Source organism: Lithobates pipiens, unplaced genomic scaffold (genome assembly GCF_037356315.1).
Source record: "Lithobates pipiens isolate NorthernLeopardFrog02 unplaced genomic scaffold, aLitPip1_a1.2 Scaffold_25, whole genome shotgun sequence".
Classification (NCBI taxonomy): domain Eukaryota; kingdom Metazoa; phylum Chordata; class Amphibia; order Anura; family Ranidae; genus Lithobates; species Lithobates pipiens.
In genome coordinates, this window is record NW_027507787.1 from 182,203,556 (window position 1) to 182,220,187 (window position 16,632).

Here is a 16,632-nt window from a genome sequence, read left to right on the forward strand (position 1 = left end):
GCTGCTAATAGGACTTTTTTACCGTCCTGCCAGCGCACCACTACAGTGTGAAAGCCCTCGGGGCTTTTACACTGGAGACACAGCAGAGGCTGTTTCAGGGTGCTTTGCAGGCACTATTTTTAGTTCTGTAGTGCCTGCAAAGCACCCCAGTGTGAAAGGGGTCTTATACAAAGGCACCATCATGAATGTGTGTCAGTCTCTATAAACAAATGCCTGTGATGTAAATGTTTTCTCATTTCCAGTCTGTAATGTAAAGGAGTTATATTTCAACTGGATGGATATTTCAAGCCTAGGATTACCTAAAACAAACCAAAAAAATAAATAAAAAATCAGCACAAGGGACATTACTTACCTTCAGTGAGATGTGTCCCTTATGCTGCTGATTCCTAATTTTGCTGAAACCTTCCTCCTCTGTTAAAAGAAAGAATGGTGGTGCTGCACTTCCAAAAAATGGGACCTTACGAGAAAATCTAGAGAGCTAATTGTTTAGATGGGAGTATATCAGATGGTATATATTCAAAAACTATAAAGATAGAGGAGAACTCTTCTCTCAGTGTGGGGATTATTCTATCCCCTAATGAAAGTGCTCACAGCAGTGTATGCACAGTAATAAATGTCACAGTTCAGAGTGCAACTTATACCTCTACAAAATGACAAAAGTGCTAAGTGCAGTAGTAACTATAAAAACACATACAGTGGTCCGGTTCTAAATCAAACCTTATATAGCAAAAAAGTGCTGAGTGCATATAAAACCAAAAAAACTAAAGTGTAGATAATCACTTACTGAGTGGGCACAAGCTAGTGACAATAGTTGAATAAAGGATGCAAAACAAAGTGCTAAGTGCAATAGTAAACGCAGAATATTAAACGCACATACTTATCAGACTATGGATCAAAACTCTATAGACAGAAAGTGCTGAGTGCATAAAATAATAAAGTAGTTGGACTAAATACAGCTGTTTAGCAACATGAACACAGTCCCGTGATCATAACACATATATGCATAAAGTGATTCTGTGCTGTCAAAGTGTATCAAAGGCTTTTCCTCCACATAGGTGATTCCACGCATAGGTGTACACACTGGGTAATTACCTCCCCGCTATATAAAGTATAGCGTATATGCAGCTTCCTCATAGATGAACCAGAAGTCCCAGGGAAGGGGGTGAGAGGTGGGGCCTCAGGGAGTCACTCTCAGATCTCCATCAGTATAGACTTCTTCCAGATGCTCCAATGTAGCTCAGAGAAAAGATATAAAGGCAACCATAGTGTAGCATGTATTTAAAATTCACTAGTTTATTAATAGGTTAAAATTACTTACAAACGAATGGGGTAAATAGGCAGTATTAGCAGCAAGACAGTTCAAATCGACCGCTCTGGTGCGAGCGTCACTTCCGGTCTCCGTATCCTACGTGTTACGTCACTTCCGGTGACTTCAACTGGGATAGAGGAGCATTGAGCGGAAGCGCACTTAAAAGGAGGACTGGGCAGGAACGAACCGCCCCATATTCGAATACTGACGCCCCTAGGTGGAGCGTCAGCAGGATACAACTAGGCGAAAACACCACAGGCATTTTGCATATCCACTGATTTTCAGGCTCGCTGCGCAGCTAACGGCGGCAGCCAGCTGAGACACATTGTGATAGATCAGATGTGCTGTGACATACTATGATAGATCAAAAGTGTCAGCCATAGCCATTATCTCGGGGGCGAAAAATAAATGTCTCCTATTATGGCGGCGGCCATTTTTTTGGAGGTTATGTAGCTCTGTTGCCCCCCCACCTGCTGCTGTGATCTTCAGGTGAGATGAGAGTTAATAGATTTAACGTATAACTAAAGGCAAAACGTTTTTGTTTTGTTTTTTTGGATAGAGGGGAGAGGGTTTAGAACCCCTGTCAGTTTTTATTGCTGTCTGTGCCCCTGTTTCACCCTCTATATTTGTCCTGTTTACCATTATCATTGAAAGGGAAAGTAAAAGAAAATCCCAAATATTGAGTTTTCCCCAGAAAAGTAATAGAGGGAAAATCTTCCAATGCGGACACTAGTTCTGGTAACCTTGAGGTCCCCAAGAAATTCCTTTCATTTGCAGGGACTTTCTGTAATTTCCTGTTTGGCTATGGGACAGGAAGAGAAGGTAAATCTCTGCAATGGCGGAAAAAAAAATCTGACAGAGATTATAACCCTCCTTTGCTCTATCAAAAATGAAAAAAAAGTTTTGCCTATAGTTCTACTTTAAGGGCTATGACAGGCACTCATCGAGAATGCCCAACTATGTCTGCCCTTTACCGCCAGTTTAGTTTATTAGAAGCCATACTACAGCTTCTATGAATGAAAAACAATCTGTGAATGGAAGATGGATGGAAGACCCCCTCCATTCACAGATCTGGCCCTGAGTCTTCTCCTCTTCTGTTTACTTCTTGGTTTGGGTCTTTCTTTGGTTGTCCGCGTCAGTGATTGCCTGATGTGAACACTTCTTAATGGATGGACTGCAGTGGGGTGCTCTCAGGATCCAGAAGAGGATAACTCCATCAGAGGGAGGTGGCAGGGGACCATCAATCTCAAGAGGGACATTGCAGTGCTTGATCAGAAGTCCCACCACCTGAAAAGAGTAGCAGTGTGGGACCTGGATGGGGGACTGGATTAGGTGAGTATATGTTGCTTCACAAGGTAAGAGGGGAAAAAAGACTATTGGTAAGGGTTAGAGAGGGGTGCCAGTGAGGACTAGGAATAAAATAGTTTTTGCCCAGAATGGGGCTATAAAAAATAATAAAGTATTTGTGTAAGATTTTAATTGAGTTTCACACTGCCACACTTATATTGACAACATAAATTTAAAATAAGTGAGCCATTATATCAAGAATGAGCAGAAATAAAATGTAAATAACAATGCCAAAGGGTATTTAAGTCCAAATCCACTACTGTGACAATAATAATAAAGAAATCCTGTGTAATCCAATGCTTGCAACACCCAAGTGCACCGCCACCTCCGATTAAGAGGACTCTCACCAGAATCTTTGCCCCCCTTATTTATAAAGAGTCAAATGGGCATGTGAAGTAAATCTAATTTGCAGGGGATCCGACTAGAACACCATCTCCTGGGTGCCTAATAGCACCTTCAAGTCTCCAGACAAAGTCCTCTTATTGTCCAATCCAGTGACCAATTTATCGGTGCCGGAAGCCAGAGAAATGGTCCTCTGCTGGGATGATGGCCACCGGGAGAGCATAGTATGATGAACTATTATGGGTCACTGGACTGGACAATAAGCAGACCCTGTCTGGAAACTTGCCGGTACTATTAGGCCCCCTGGAGACGGTGTTCTAGTCAGACCCCTTGCCAGTTGGATTTATTTCACATGGCCATTTGGCTTTATATATAAAGGGTCCAAAGATTCCAGTAAGAGTGCTATTAATTGGAGGTGTTGCAAGCATTGCATTACACAACATTTCTTTATTATTATTATTGTCACAGTGGTGGATTTGGACTTGAATTCACTTTGGGATTGTTATTTACATTTTGTTTTCTGCTCATTCTTGATATAATGGCTATACATTTTATGTTGGCTCTATAAGCTTGGCAATGTGAATCTATATCTGTATGCAATTTATCTAGTTGTTTTTGCCTGCTGATATTTTTTGATCTACCAGCGTAATTTCTGTTTTGTTTAGGCTCGGTTCACATATGAGCTGCATCTGTCGCCCAGCAGAGGTCCGGTGTGTGCTGGTTCACAGTTTCAGGTCCGATTTCAGCCTTAATTTTGGGCTGAATTCGGACCTGAAACAGACATAAAAAAGGCAACGTTATTCCTGCAAAACACACCTGCTGCGGAGATATGTGAACCGGCTCCATTTGCATAGGTGTGAACCCAGCCTTAAACTAATTGTATCTGTTTTTGTTTTTTCCAGACAAGACGAGCGTTGGCAGAAGTCTACCTTGCCCAGTCCAATGAGATTTTACTTCAGTCCATTAATGCTGCAATAGACAACAAGCTGATGGACACATTGTCAGCAGCAAGTCTTGAGATCTGTTCATGTTTTGGGCAGTTTGACTCTCTAACATCAGGTTTTTTTCTTGCTCTTCATCAGGTACAATTATGCCAGGCAGTTTTTTTTTGTTAGTGACTTCCATTGAGTGTAAGTTTGAATTTTGGTACTTAGCATGATTACTACATATGCTGCAAAGCCTTAATTCTTGTTTACCAAGACTTTCCATCAGTTTGAAAATTTTTTTGGGGGAATATTAAACACATCCGCAAGTGCTAGTTCTCCACATGGTCTAAATTTCTCCTGTAGTGCTTTTATTAATTATGTCATAAGCAAATAATTGGGGGTTTAGCGATGGTTTAAAGCAGAACTCCAACCACAGACATCCATAGAAATTCTTAAGAAAAAAAAGTTACATTTTGTAGTTATTAATTAGCATGGATGAGCTTTATGTTTGAGCCAAACTCATGTTCGACTCGAACATTGGCTGTTCGCCAGTTTGCCGAACAGCGACCAATTTTTGGGTGTTCGCGGCAAATTCGAAAGCACCCTTTAAAAGTCTATGGGAGAAACCAAAAGTGTTAATTTTAAAGGCTTATATGCATGGTATGGTCATAAAAAGTCCCAGGGGACATGTATCAATGCAAAAAAATGTTTTTTTGGGCGCAGTGATTTTAATAATGCTTAAAGTGAAACAATAAAAGTATAATATTACGTGTAATATCACGGCTTTCCCCGTGATGCCAGAGGGGGGCGGGGTCACCCGTTTACTTTAACGGGTCTTTTTTTTCCCTTTAGAAATGTCATTTTGCTGTCAGACTGTTCTAAACACGGGAAACATGCGCCCCTTTACAAGCATACTATAGACACCCCCCAGGTACGAAATTTAAAGGAATATTACACTTTCATTGTTTCACTTTAAGCATTATTAAAATCACTGCTCCCGAAAAAAACTGCCATTTTTTGAATTTTTTTTTGCATTGATACATGTCCCCTGGGACAGGACCCGGGTCCCCAAACACTTTTTATGACAATACCATGCATATAAACCTTTAAAATTAGCACTTTTGATTATTCCTGTTCATGTCCCATAGACTTTAACGGTGTTCAAACACATTTTTTGCCTGTTCGCATGTTCTGGTATGAACTGAACGGGGGGGAGTGTTCGGCTCATCGCTATTAATTAGTGTACCAGACACTATAGCCAGCATTCAGCTTCCAGCAATACGGTTATCACAGCTGCAGTTCTTATATAGTGAAGTCATCCTTATGTTTATCCATTCTTTCATCTCCTCTTGTCCCTTCACAAAACACATTGCATTCTGTGAATAGATAAGGGGGAAGAAGGGGCAGATAAACAACAGGATCACGTCACTACATGAGCGCTGCAGGGCTAAAAGTTGAGTGCTGGCTCTTGTATCTGGTACACTACTTGATTAATTATACAGTAAACAAATATGATATGAACATTTTACACCCCATTAGCAAAGGTAGCTTCTTTTTTTTATTTATTTTTTGGTCTTGCAGCAGACCTCCCCCCCCCCCCCCCCCCAAAACATGAAAAAACACATTTGGACGCATCTCTGCCTTTTCAGCAGGAAACACATTATGCATGCATTGTAAATTGGCACCATTTATGTACTAGTGATGTAGTCCTGGCCCTTAAGACTACATCACCAGTGCCTTCCAGGGAGTTATTGTAGTTCATCTGCGAGATCTTACAAGAAAAAAAAGGTGTACTTGCAAGATTTCTCAGGGAAATGTATGCTTTTTTGTGCACAGAAGATGTGGATATCATCGGTGAAATAAAATAAGAAGCCTGACACTGAGAACTTTGATTTTTAAGAAGGCAGCAAGGGATTTGTGAACATTGTATACTTATTTGCTGTTGGCAATTTAATAAAGAAGGGGGGGGGGGGGGAATGGTAGCTTTAGGAATTTTATAGATGCCCCTGGCTGGAGTTCCACATTAAGATACTGACTGAAACATACTACATGGGCTTTATGTATAAATTGGGAGGGCCTGATTGCTTTGCACTTATTCTAATCACTGTTGTGCACATCAGCGGCACAGTGGTGTAGTGGGTAACACTCTCACCTAGCAGTAAAAAGTGTCGCTGTTTCGAATCTCAACCATGACACTACCTGCCTGGAGTTTGCATGTTCTCTCTGTGCCTGCGTGGGTTTCCTCCGGGTACTCCGGTTTCCTCCCACACTCCAAAGACACGCAGGTAGGTTAATTGGCTTCTGTCCAAAATTGGCCCTAGTGTATGAATGGGGACCTAGGATTGTGGGCTCCTTGAGGGTAGGAACTGATGTGAGTGTGCAATGTACAGGGATAGGGACAATGGTAGACACTCAGGTTGAACTGGATGGACTGGTGTCTTTAATCAGCCTTACTAACTATGTAACATCACCACTTGGAGATATATATATATATATATATATATATATATATATATATATACACAATACACACACTAAATTGACAAAAAGATTAAGATGCCTGCCTTTACACGCACATGAACTTTAATGGCACCCCGGTTTTAATCCGTAGGGTTCAATATTGAGTTGGCCAACTATCTATCCATCTATAACAGCTTCAACTCATCTGGGAAGGCTGTCCACAAGGTTTAGGTGTGTGTCTGTGGGAATGTTTGGCCATTCTTCCAGAAGCACATTTGTGAGATCAGGCACTGGTGTTGGATGAAAAGGCCTGGCTTGCAGTCTCCACTCTAATTCATCCCAAAGGTGTTCTATTGGGTTGAGGTCAGGCCAGTCATGTTCCTCCACCCCAAACTCACTCATCTAATGTCCCATACACATGGTCAGACATTCCGACCACAAAATCCGTCGGATTTTGGCCAAAACTTTTCAGACGGATTTTGGCCAAAACTTTTCTTGCATACACACAGTCGCCGGAAAATCCGATTGTTCTGAATGAGGTGACATACAAAACATACGACGGGTCAATAGCTTTTGTCTCCAAATTTTTTCTGAGCATGCGTGGCACTTTGTGCGTCGGAATTCTCTACACACAATCGGAAAAAGTCCAATCGGATTTTGTTCTCAGAAAATTTTAGATCCAGCTCTCAAACTTTTTCCATCGGAAATTAACAGAAAAAGTCAGATAGAGCCCACACACAATTGGATTTTCCGACAAATAATCCGATCTGACTTTTTCCATTGGAATTTCCGACCGTGTGTATGGGGCAAATGTCTTCATGGACCTTGCTTTGTGCAGTGGTGTGTAGTCATGTTGAAACAGGAAGGGGCCATCCCCAAACTGTTCCCACAAAGTCGGGAGCATGAAATTGTCCAAAATGTCTTGATATGCTGACACCTTAAGAGTTCACTTCACTGGAACTAAGAGGCCATGCCCAACCCCTGAGAAACAACCCCACACCATAATCCCTCCTCCATCAAATTATTTGGACTTGTGCACAAACCAAGGTCCATAAAGACCTTGAATGAATAAGTGAGTTTGGAGTGGTGGAATTTGACTGACCTGCACAGAGTTCTGACCTCAACCCAACAGAGAACACCTTTGGGATAAATTAGAGCGGAGACACGGAGCCAGGCCTTCTCGTCCACATCAGTGCCTGACCTCACAAATGCGCTTCTGGAACAATGGTAAAACATTCCCATAGACACACTCCTAAACCTTGTGGGCAGCCAGAGGAGTTGAAGCAGTTATAGCTGCAAAGGACGGTCCAACTCAATATTGAACCCTACAGACTAAAACTGGGAGGCCATTAAAGTTCATGTGCGTGTGAAGGCAGGCCCAAAATGTTTGACAAATATGTATATGCATTTTGGTTCTAAAATGTAAGTGTATGTTTGGGTATTGGGGAAGATGTTCAATGAAAGTGAGTGGTTAAGGTTTTATGCAAAGTAAGATTTTGTCAAAGTTGATCATGATTTTCACTGTGTTGGTTTGTATTTGTATTGTATCTCCATAGAGCTGTTCTTCATGTATGATGATTAAAAACACAGTGCTAACGGCAACACGCAATACTGGCAGCTCTCAGTTTGCAGCATTACTGAACCTCCTGTATTATCTACAAGAGAAAGGAGATGAAGGATCTCTTCGGAAACAGGTTGAGCAACAACTGGCCACCATCTCCAGAGTAAGAATCATACAGTACAGTTCGAAAGTATATACAGTACTTTCAAAGTTCTGACATTAACATACATGAAATACAGTTTATCTCTAATTAGTAATATCTTCGAACATTAATTGGCTTGGATTGTTGTGCTTTATGTGTAACATATAGTATAGCAAAGAAATATTTAGATACTGTTGTAGCACTATCATGATAGTGGCAGGGCGGCCTGGCTGCGCAAACTGAAATACCTGTACGATCCGTGCATGAGATAGAGTGGGCACGTGCCCAAGGGTCCAGCAGACTCGATGTCTGCCAGCCACCTGCAATCGCAGTACAGGGAAAAGGGATCTGCCTATGTAAACAAGGCTGATCCCCTTTCTGACAGGAGAATACTGAGATTTACTGTTCCTAGTGATCAGGAACAGTGATTCCTATGTTATCCCAGTAAGCCCATCCCCCACACTGTTAGAACACACCCAGAGAACACAGTTAAACCCCTGATCACCCCCTAGTGTTAACCCCTTCCCTACCAGTGTCATTTATACATTGATCAGTGCATTTTTTTTTTTAGCACTGATCACTGTAATCATGTCATTGGTCTCCAAAAAGTGTCACTTGGAGTCAGATTTGTCTGCCGCTATCCCACTAAAAATCACAGATCGCTGCCATTACCAGTAAAAACAATAAAGAAAAATAAAAGTCCATAACTCTATCCCATAGTTTGTAGACGCTATAACATTTGGGAAAACCAAATTAATATACGCTTATTGCTATTTTTAGTTTTATTTTTTTTACTAAAAAATATGTAGCAGAATACAATTTGGCCTAAAATGATGGAGAAATTCGTTTTTTTACATTTTTATTTGGATATGTATTATAGCAGAGAGTAAAAAATTTTTTTTTTTTTTTTCAAAATTGTCGATCTTTTTTTGTTTATAGCACAAAAAATAAAAACAGCAGAGGGGATCAAATAAATACCACCAAAAGAAAGCTCTATTTGTGGGGAAAAAAGGACATCAATTTTGTTTGGTTGCAGCGTCGCACGACTGTGCAATTATTAGTTAAAGAAACGTAGTGCCGTATCGCAAAAAATTACCTGGTCATTAAGGGGGTAAATCCTTCCGGGGGTGAAGTGGTTAACAGGGTTACAGTCAAACCAGTGAAGTCATAGCAAGTAAAAATCAGGAATCAGCCATTGAGTGTACGGAAATCCCCATGCTTGTGCTTCATCCTGTCCCTATTTTGTTAGAACACTCCTTCTTTCTGGACCTTTGGGTTCCGCCTATATTAAAGCCCCATACAGACGATCAGAAAATCATATGAAAAATACAGATTTTGAAGCGATCGTACGATAATCGGATCGTTAATACAGAGCTTTCAAAGGCCAATCAGGACAGTTCATACGATATTTGATTGGACATGCACGGAAAAAAAAATTGTACAATGCCAGATCGTACAATTTTCATTTAGCTGCTTCAGCCCTGGAAGATTTTACCCCCTTCCTGACCAGAGCACTTTTTGCGATTTGGCACTGCATTGTTTTAACTGACAATTGCGCAGTCGTGCGACGTTGCATCAAAACAAAATTGACGCCCTTTTTTCCCACAAGTAGAGCTTTCTTTTCGTGGCATTTGATCACCTCTGTGGTTTTTATTTTTTGCACTATAAAAGAAAAAAAGAGCGACAATTTTGAATAAAAAGCAATATTTTTTACTTTTTGCTATAATAAATATCCCCCAAAAATATATAAAAAAAAACAAGGTTTTTCCTCAGTTTAGGCCGATATATATTCTTCTACATATTTTTGGTAAAAAAAATTGCAATAAGCGTATATTGATTGGTTTGCAAAAAAGTTATAGCATCTACAAAAAAGGGGATAGATTTATGGCATTTTTATAAATTTTTTTTAGTAATGGCGGCGAACTGCGATTTTTATCGTGACTGCGATAATATGTCATTGTCATTTATGCAGCGTCGTTGCTATAAAAATGCACTGATTACTGTGTAAATAACACTGGCAGAGAAGGGGTTAAACACTAGGGGGAGATCAAGGGGTTAAGTGTGTCCTAGGGAGTGATTCTAACTGTGGGGGGGGGGGGGGGCTACCACTGACATGACAGCGATCACTGTTCCCGATGACAGGGATCAGTAGATCCTGTCATGTCACTAGGCAGAACAGTGAAGTGCCTTGTTTACATAGGCATCTCCCTGACGATCCGTGACACGATTGCGGGACACCAGCGGACATCGAGTCTGCGGGACCCATGGTCACGCTGTACGCAGTGGGCGTTTGCGCGATCCGCTGGTGGCACACGTGCGCCCACTAGCCCTGCAAATTAAAAGGGACATACATTTACGCCCATTTGCCCACCGCTGCCATTGTGCTAACGTATATCGGAGGGCAAGTGGTTAATCAGTATAGCTGTCATTCGAAAATGCAATACAAATGCATTACGGCACATGACGTCACTTGCACATTTTTATTCTGTCTTACTTTAGTAAACTCTTCAGATTTGATCTGAGATTTGCATGCAAAAATAAACAGACGATCATTCGTCCGATAATCTCATGGTGTGTACTGGGCATTAAAGCGTGTCGCTTGGCTGGGACCTAAATGGGTGTAGCAAGCAGGGTTTGGGATAATTGGTGCAGGTGGTTAACGTTGTCCTGACCTAGAATTCCAATGTTTTGGCTGTCTTGGAGCAATTTAGTGGAGCTCCCATCAGATACAGCTACCTTGGTTGTAAATCCCCATTGTTAATATAAGTGTTTTTTCAATGAAGTATAATATCTAAATTATGAGTGGATTAACCAAACACCTAAATGTCTTGTGTTAGACCTACTTTTGGCCAATGTTTTTACAGGTGTCCGTCCACCTATCGAAAAATCACAGCTTTCATTATTCACTTACCACCATATAAAAACAATATTTAAGTTCAAATAAGACAGGTATTCTGGCTGCTTCACTTAGCTGGTCAGAAATGTAACATAGTTCAAGGCAAATGTTCTGTAAATGTTTTCATAGCCCAAGTTCAGTTATGCAAAAGTATGTCTGTTGGGTTAACCGCAGATAAGTTCTGTGTAGCTGTGCAAAGTAATTTTTTCTCATTTTCATATCTTTTAGGTATGGGGGAATCTGCATGTCCCGATACAGCATTTCAGTATGTTTGGTGAGCTGCCACCAAACTTCAGTATTATTATTCTGCAACATTCAGAAAACAGGTAAACTGCATTCTATCTGAAGCTTTCCTTGATTTTTAAGAGCTCACATCACTTTTTTCCGCTTATCTTCTGTTCACGTTGTTTTGTTGTATAGTTTGGTACAGTGTTTTGAACTTCTGTCCTCGAGAAACATAGAAAAGCATAAAAAAGACTAATGCCGCGTACACACGGTCGAACTGTTTGACGTACTTAGTCCGTTGAAACACATTTCAGCGGACAATCCGCTCGTGTGTGGGCTTCAGCGGACTTTTTCAGCGTGCAGTCCGAAGTACTAAGAATTTCGGATTTTCCAAAAATCTGTCCGTCGTACTTTGGTTTCAGCGGACAATACGGTCGTCAGTATGCTAGTTCGACGGACTAAGAATGGCGCATGCCCAGAAAGGATTTACACGGCGGAAGGGTGCTTTGCTGTGTCTTGGACTTCCTATTTCTAGTCCCGTCGTACGTGCTGTACACGTCATCACGCAAGCTTTCGACGGACTGTTTGTGTATCCGTGTGCGGTCAAGTCCGTTCAGTGGAAACTACGACGGATTGTCCGTCGGATTGTATGACGGACTAAGTACGCCATACAATCCGCTCGTGTGTACGCGGCATAAGTGGACCATCGAGTCTGACATTTTTTAATTTTTTTTGTTTTGAATGTTTGTATTTTTTTTTTCTTGTTTTTAACTTTTGAGTATCTTTGAATATAGATCTATGTTTACCCCATGCATGTTTGAAGCCACTTACTGCTGTCTGACTCTCTACCTCTGCTGGAAGTATATTCAAAGCATCAACTACCGTTTCAATAAAATAATACTTTCTAAGATTAGTTTTGATCTTTCCTCATGCTAGTGTGAGGTCATGTCCCCATGTTCTTGATCTTGGTTTCATATTGAAAATACTGCCCTCTTGGACCTTATTCACCCCCTTGATGTATTTAAAGGTTTCAATGATGTCTCTCCTTTCCCTTCTTTCCTCTATCTAGACCAGCCTTTCTCAACCATTTCAACACAATGAACCCTTGAAATAGTTCTCCGGTCTCTGGGGAAACCCTGCTAAATTTTAGAAACTCATGATACACTAGTGTGATGGTCAGTGGGAAGAATGGTCCTTATACTTGTGGTCATTGGGAAGAATAACCTCCTTACAGATAAAGAGATCGATGGTGTCAGTGGGAACTTATCTGAGAGGCAGAAATTGCCCAATACTGAAGGAACCCTTAGCAACCTTTGGAGGAACCCTAGGGTTCCAAGGAACCCTGGTTGAGAACCACTGATCTAGACTATACATATTAAGGTCCATCAATCGCTCCTAATATGTTTTATCCCACACACCTTTCACCATTTTTGTTACTGTCTGTCTCTGGAGTCGTTCTGTCTTAACAATATCTTTTTGTAAGAGACTTCCAGCATTAGACTGAGTATTCTAAATTAGGTCGTACTAAAGATCTATATAGGGGAATCAGGACCTCCTTCCTCCTACTGGTGACCCTTCTACCACTCTAGTGATGCATTCTCAAATTCTATTTGTTTTTACCACTGCCTGACCACACAGTTTGCTCATTTTGCAATTATCTGAGATAAGCACTCCCAGATCTTTTTTACTGCCACTGTCCCCATAGTCTATATACTATATACTCAGCTTTGTGTAAATGAACAGCAATAATGATTTCACCAGTGTACAGAACTCAAAAGCATGCACTGTTAGGGGGCCTGGGAATGGCAGTTGACCACCACTGCCTCAGAACATAGTATTGCCTTGTACAGACGGTCAGACATTCTGACCACAAAATCTGTCAGATTTTTTCCAACTGATTTTGTCCTAAACTGGTGTTGCATACACACTGTCGGACAAAGTTGTCAGAAAATCTGATCGTTCGGAATGTGATGACGTTCGTTTGTTCATTACGACAGGACTACGTTGAGGCTAGTAGCCAACAGCTTTGGTCTAATAAATTGATCTGAGCATCCGTGGCACTTTGTCCGATCGGAATTCTCTTGACGGAAAATTTGAGATCCTGCTCTCAAATTTTTTCCATTGGAATTTCCAACGGAAAAAGTCCGATAGAGCCCACACACGATCAGATTTTCCGACAATATAATCCGATCGGACCTCTTCCGTCTGAATTTCCGACCGTGTGTACAAGGCATATGAGTTTAAACAAAGTAGAGGAAGGTGAGAATGTTGCCTTTAGGATATAATCTCCTTCCAGCTGTCTTTTGTATGCTACATGCATTTCTTATGGTGTACAATAGATCAATGTTTCTCTACCAACCGATTGTGCACTACTGATGTTGCAGCAAAAGGTCAAAATCTTAAATATTAATTATAAACTTTTTTATAATTCAATTTATTCTCAGATTTCTTCCACAACAGCTGCACTGTTTGACCTCATGCTAAAAATGCTGCATCCCACCTTTTGAATATGCATATTCACATCAAATAACAGAGCCCCGTAACTGTTTACACTCTTAAAGTGGTTATGAAGCCTCAACTTTTTCTTTACCTTAACCACTTAAAGACCGGCTACTGCAGATATACTGCAGCAGGATGGGTCTATTACGCGAAACAACGTACCTAAACATTTTGTGCAACAGACACTGGGGGCACGCCTGCACACCCATTGGACAGAGGGGGAGCCAGTCAGTGGGTCCAGCAGACCCAATGTCTGATGGAAACCCACAATCGCTCTCCAGAGAGGCAGAACAGCGATTTGCCTATGTAAACAAGGCAGATCGCCATTCTGATAGGGAAGAAGACAGATATCGTGTTCCAGCTTAGCTTATCTCTGTCTTCATCCAGTCAGACCATCCCCCACACACTTAGCGAGCACCTACTAGGGACACACTTAACCCTTTGATCGCCCCTTCCCTGCCAGTGTCATTAGTACAGTAACAGTGCATATTTTTAGCACTACCCCAATCCCCCCCCCCCCCCGCTGCTCTCCAGTGCCCTCCGCTGCTTACCGGAGCCATCGGCAGCGGCGCAGGCGATCGTATCCTGTCCCAGGCTTGGCTTGGAGATGAATGAGGGGAAAATGGCCCCCACCCGTCTCCATACCACTGCAGGGTGGAAGCGATGTCAAAACGTCACTTCTACCCATAGCTCTTAAAGGGACATTTTTTTTTTTTTTTTTTTTTTAATTACATATTTATTTATTTTTTTATTGCATTTTTGTGTAAATATGAGATCTGAGGTCTTTTTGCTTTTTTTCTATTACAAGGAATTTAATAGGAAAAAAAAATTGTGCCACTTTTATTCCTATTACAAGGAATGTAAAGATCCTATGTAATAGGAATAAAAGTGACACAATTTTTTTTTTTTTTTTTTAAAGAACAGTGTAAAATAATTAAAATAAAAGTAAAAAAAAAAAAAATGTAAATGCACCCTGTCCCGCCGAGCTCGCGTGCATAAGTAAACACACATGTGAGCAGCGCCCACATATGAAAACGATGTTCAAACCACACATGTGAGGTATCGCCACGATCGGTAGAGCAAGAGCAATAATTCTAGCCCTAGACCTCCGCTGTAAGTCTAAACACGCAACCTGTAGAGTTTTTTAAATGTCGCCTATGGAGATTTTTAAGGGTAAAAGTTTGTCGCCATTCCACGAGCGGGTGCAATTTTGAAGCGTTGGGTATCAATTTGCTTGGCGAAACATTATCTTTCACAATATAAAAAACATTGGGCTAACTTTACTGTTGCCTTATTTTTTAACTCCAAAAAGGTGTATTTTTCTCCAAAAAAAGTGTGCAAATACTGTGTGACAGAAAGTATTGTAACGGCCGCCATTTTATTCTCCAGAGTATTAAAAAATATATATATATCATTTTGGAGGTTCTAAGTAATTTTCTAGCAAAAAAAAAACTGTTTTTAACTTGTAAACATCAAATCTCAGGAAGAGGCTCAGTCCTTAAGTGGTTAAAGTAACACAAAAAATGGCCTGGTCATTAAGGGGGTAAAACCTTCCAGGGCTAAAGTGGTTAATGCAGTCTTTTCATTAAGGTAAAAAATATTTAGACATCAGTATTTCCCCCTAGCCCCCCCCCCCCCCCTTTTACTTACCTGAGCCCTCATTCAATCCAGCACTGTACCCATCTGGAGCTCTTCTCTCCCCTCACTTCTGGGTCTCACAGGCTTTGCTGAGGCAATCGTAGCTATTAGCTTCTGTTGCTGTCAATCAAAGCCACTGACGAGGGAGTGGAGTAGGGCTGTCTGTGTCTATAGATACAGACTGGAAGACTGAGGAGCTCGCTCACAGACATGCCCATATAGAAAGCGACTTTCTATGGGGGCAGTCACCAGAGAGGAAGAGCCGTCAATGCTGGCGGGGGATCAGAAATTCTGTGCATTTCCTTTTCACAGAGCAGGTAAGTTTATAAACCTGTTTGTTATTTTTTTTTTTATTATTCATTTACAATCAACTTAAAGTAGTTGTTTTCTAAAATAACAAACATGTCAGACTTACCTGCTCTGTGCAATGGTTTTGCACAGAGCAGCTCCGATCCTCTTCTTTTTGGGTCCCTCACCAGCGCTCCTGGCTCCTCCCCCTCAAACTGTGCCCCCAGAGAAAGCTGCTTGCTGTTGGCTCATTGACTCACTGGCTCTGATTGATAGCAATGGGAGCCAATGTGCCCCGCTGCTGTCTCAGCCAATGAGGAGGGTGAATCCTCATCCAGCCAAGGCTATCGTGAACTGGATAAGAGGGGGGTCAGGTAATGATTTAAGGGTGGGTTTATTTTCATGCATTAGCATGAAGGTAAAAAACGTTCAGCCTTTAGAACCACTTTAACTAAGAATTTGTTATTTAATGCTGTTATGCACACTTGTAAGGTGTTAATCAGTGAGCGTTAGAAGTTAGACAGTTGATAGCATAGACACATTCTCACTTTAAGGGACCCATCTCTTTTGCAGTTGTCCTAAGACAAAGAAAGGAAAATGAAATAAAGAAGACCTATATCTTTTATAAATAAGGCTAAAAGGCTAATAAAGCTTAAAAATGTATTATTTAAAACTGGGCATTTAAACACTTCTATATGCTCAGTGGTGACTGATTTTCTTAAAAGTGGAACTATGGACTATGTGATACAGTTTGCCACGAGCATTAACACCACCATTTTTGTTTGAGTTGCCCCTTTTTTACCTGTTGATACTGCAAGTAGATCAGTTCTTTTTCCAGTTCCTATAAGGCCCCTTTCACACTGGGGCGGTGCGGGCATGGGCGGTAAAGCACTGCTGTTTTTAGCGGCGCTTTACCGTCGTTTTAGCAGCGGTATGCGCTAGCAGGCGAAAAAGGGTTAAAACCGCCTGTAAAGCGCTGCTGCATTGGCGGTTTGCCGA

General features: G+C 41.2%; 1 protein-coding gene across 2 annotated transcripts in view; it reads left to right on the forward strand.

Moving 5' to 3' along the window:
* Window positions 1-16,632, forward strand: part of CFAP46 (cilia and flagella associated protein 46) — a 328,406-nt gene that overhangs the window by 255,317 nt on the left and 56,457 nt on the right. For both annotated transcript variants that reach the window (XM_077455243.1, XM_077455242.1), the window contains 3 exons: window positions 3,901-4,080; window positions 7,941-8,108; window positions 11,212-11,309. In XM_077455243.1, the coding sequence (XP_077311369.1) occupies window positions 3,901-4,080; window positions 7,941-8,108; window positions 11,212-11,309 (446 nt within the window). The remainder of the gene's footprint in view (window positions 1-3,900; window positions 4,081-7,940; window positions 8,109-11,211; window positions 11,310-16,632) is intronic.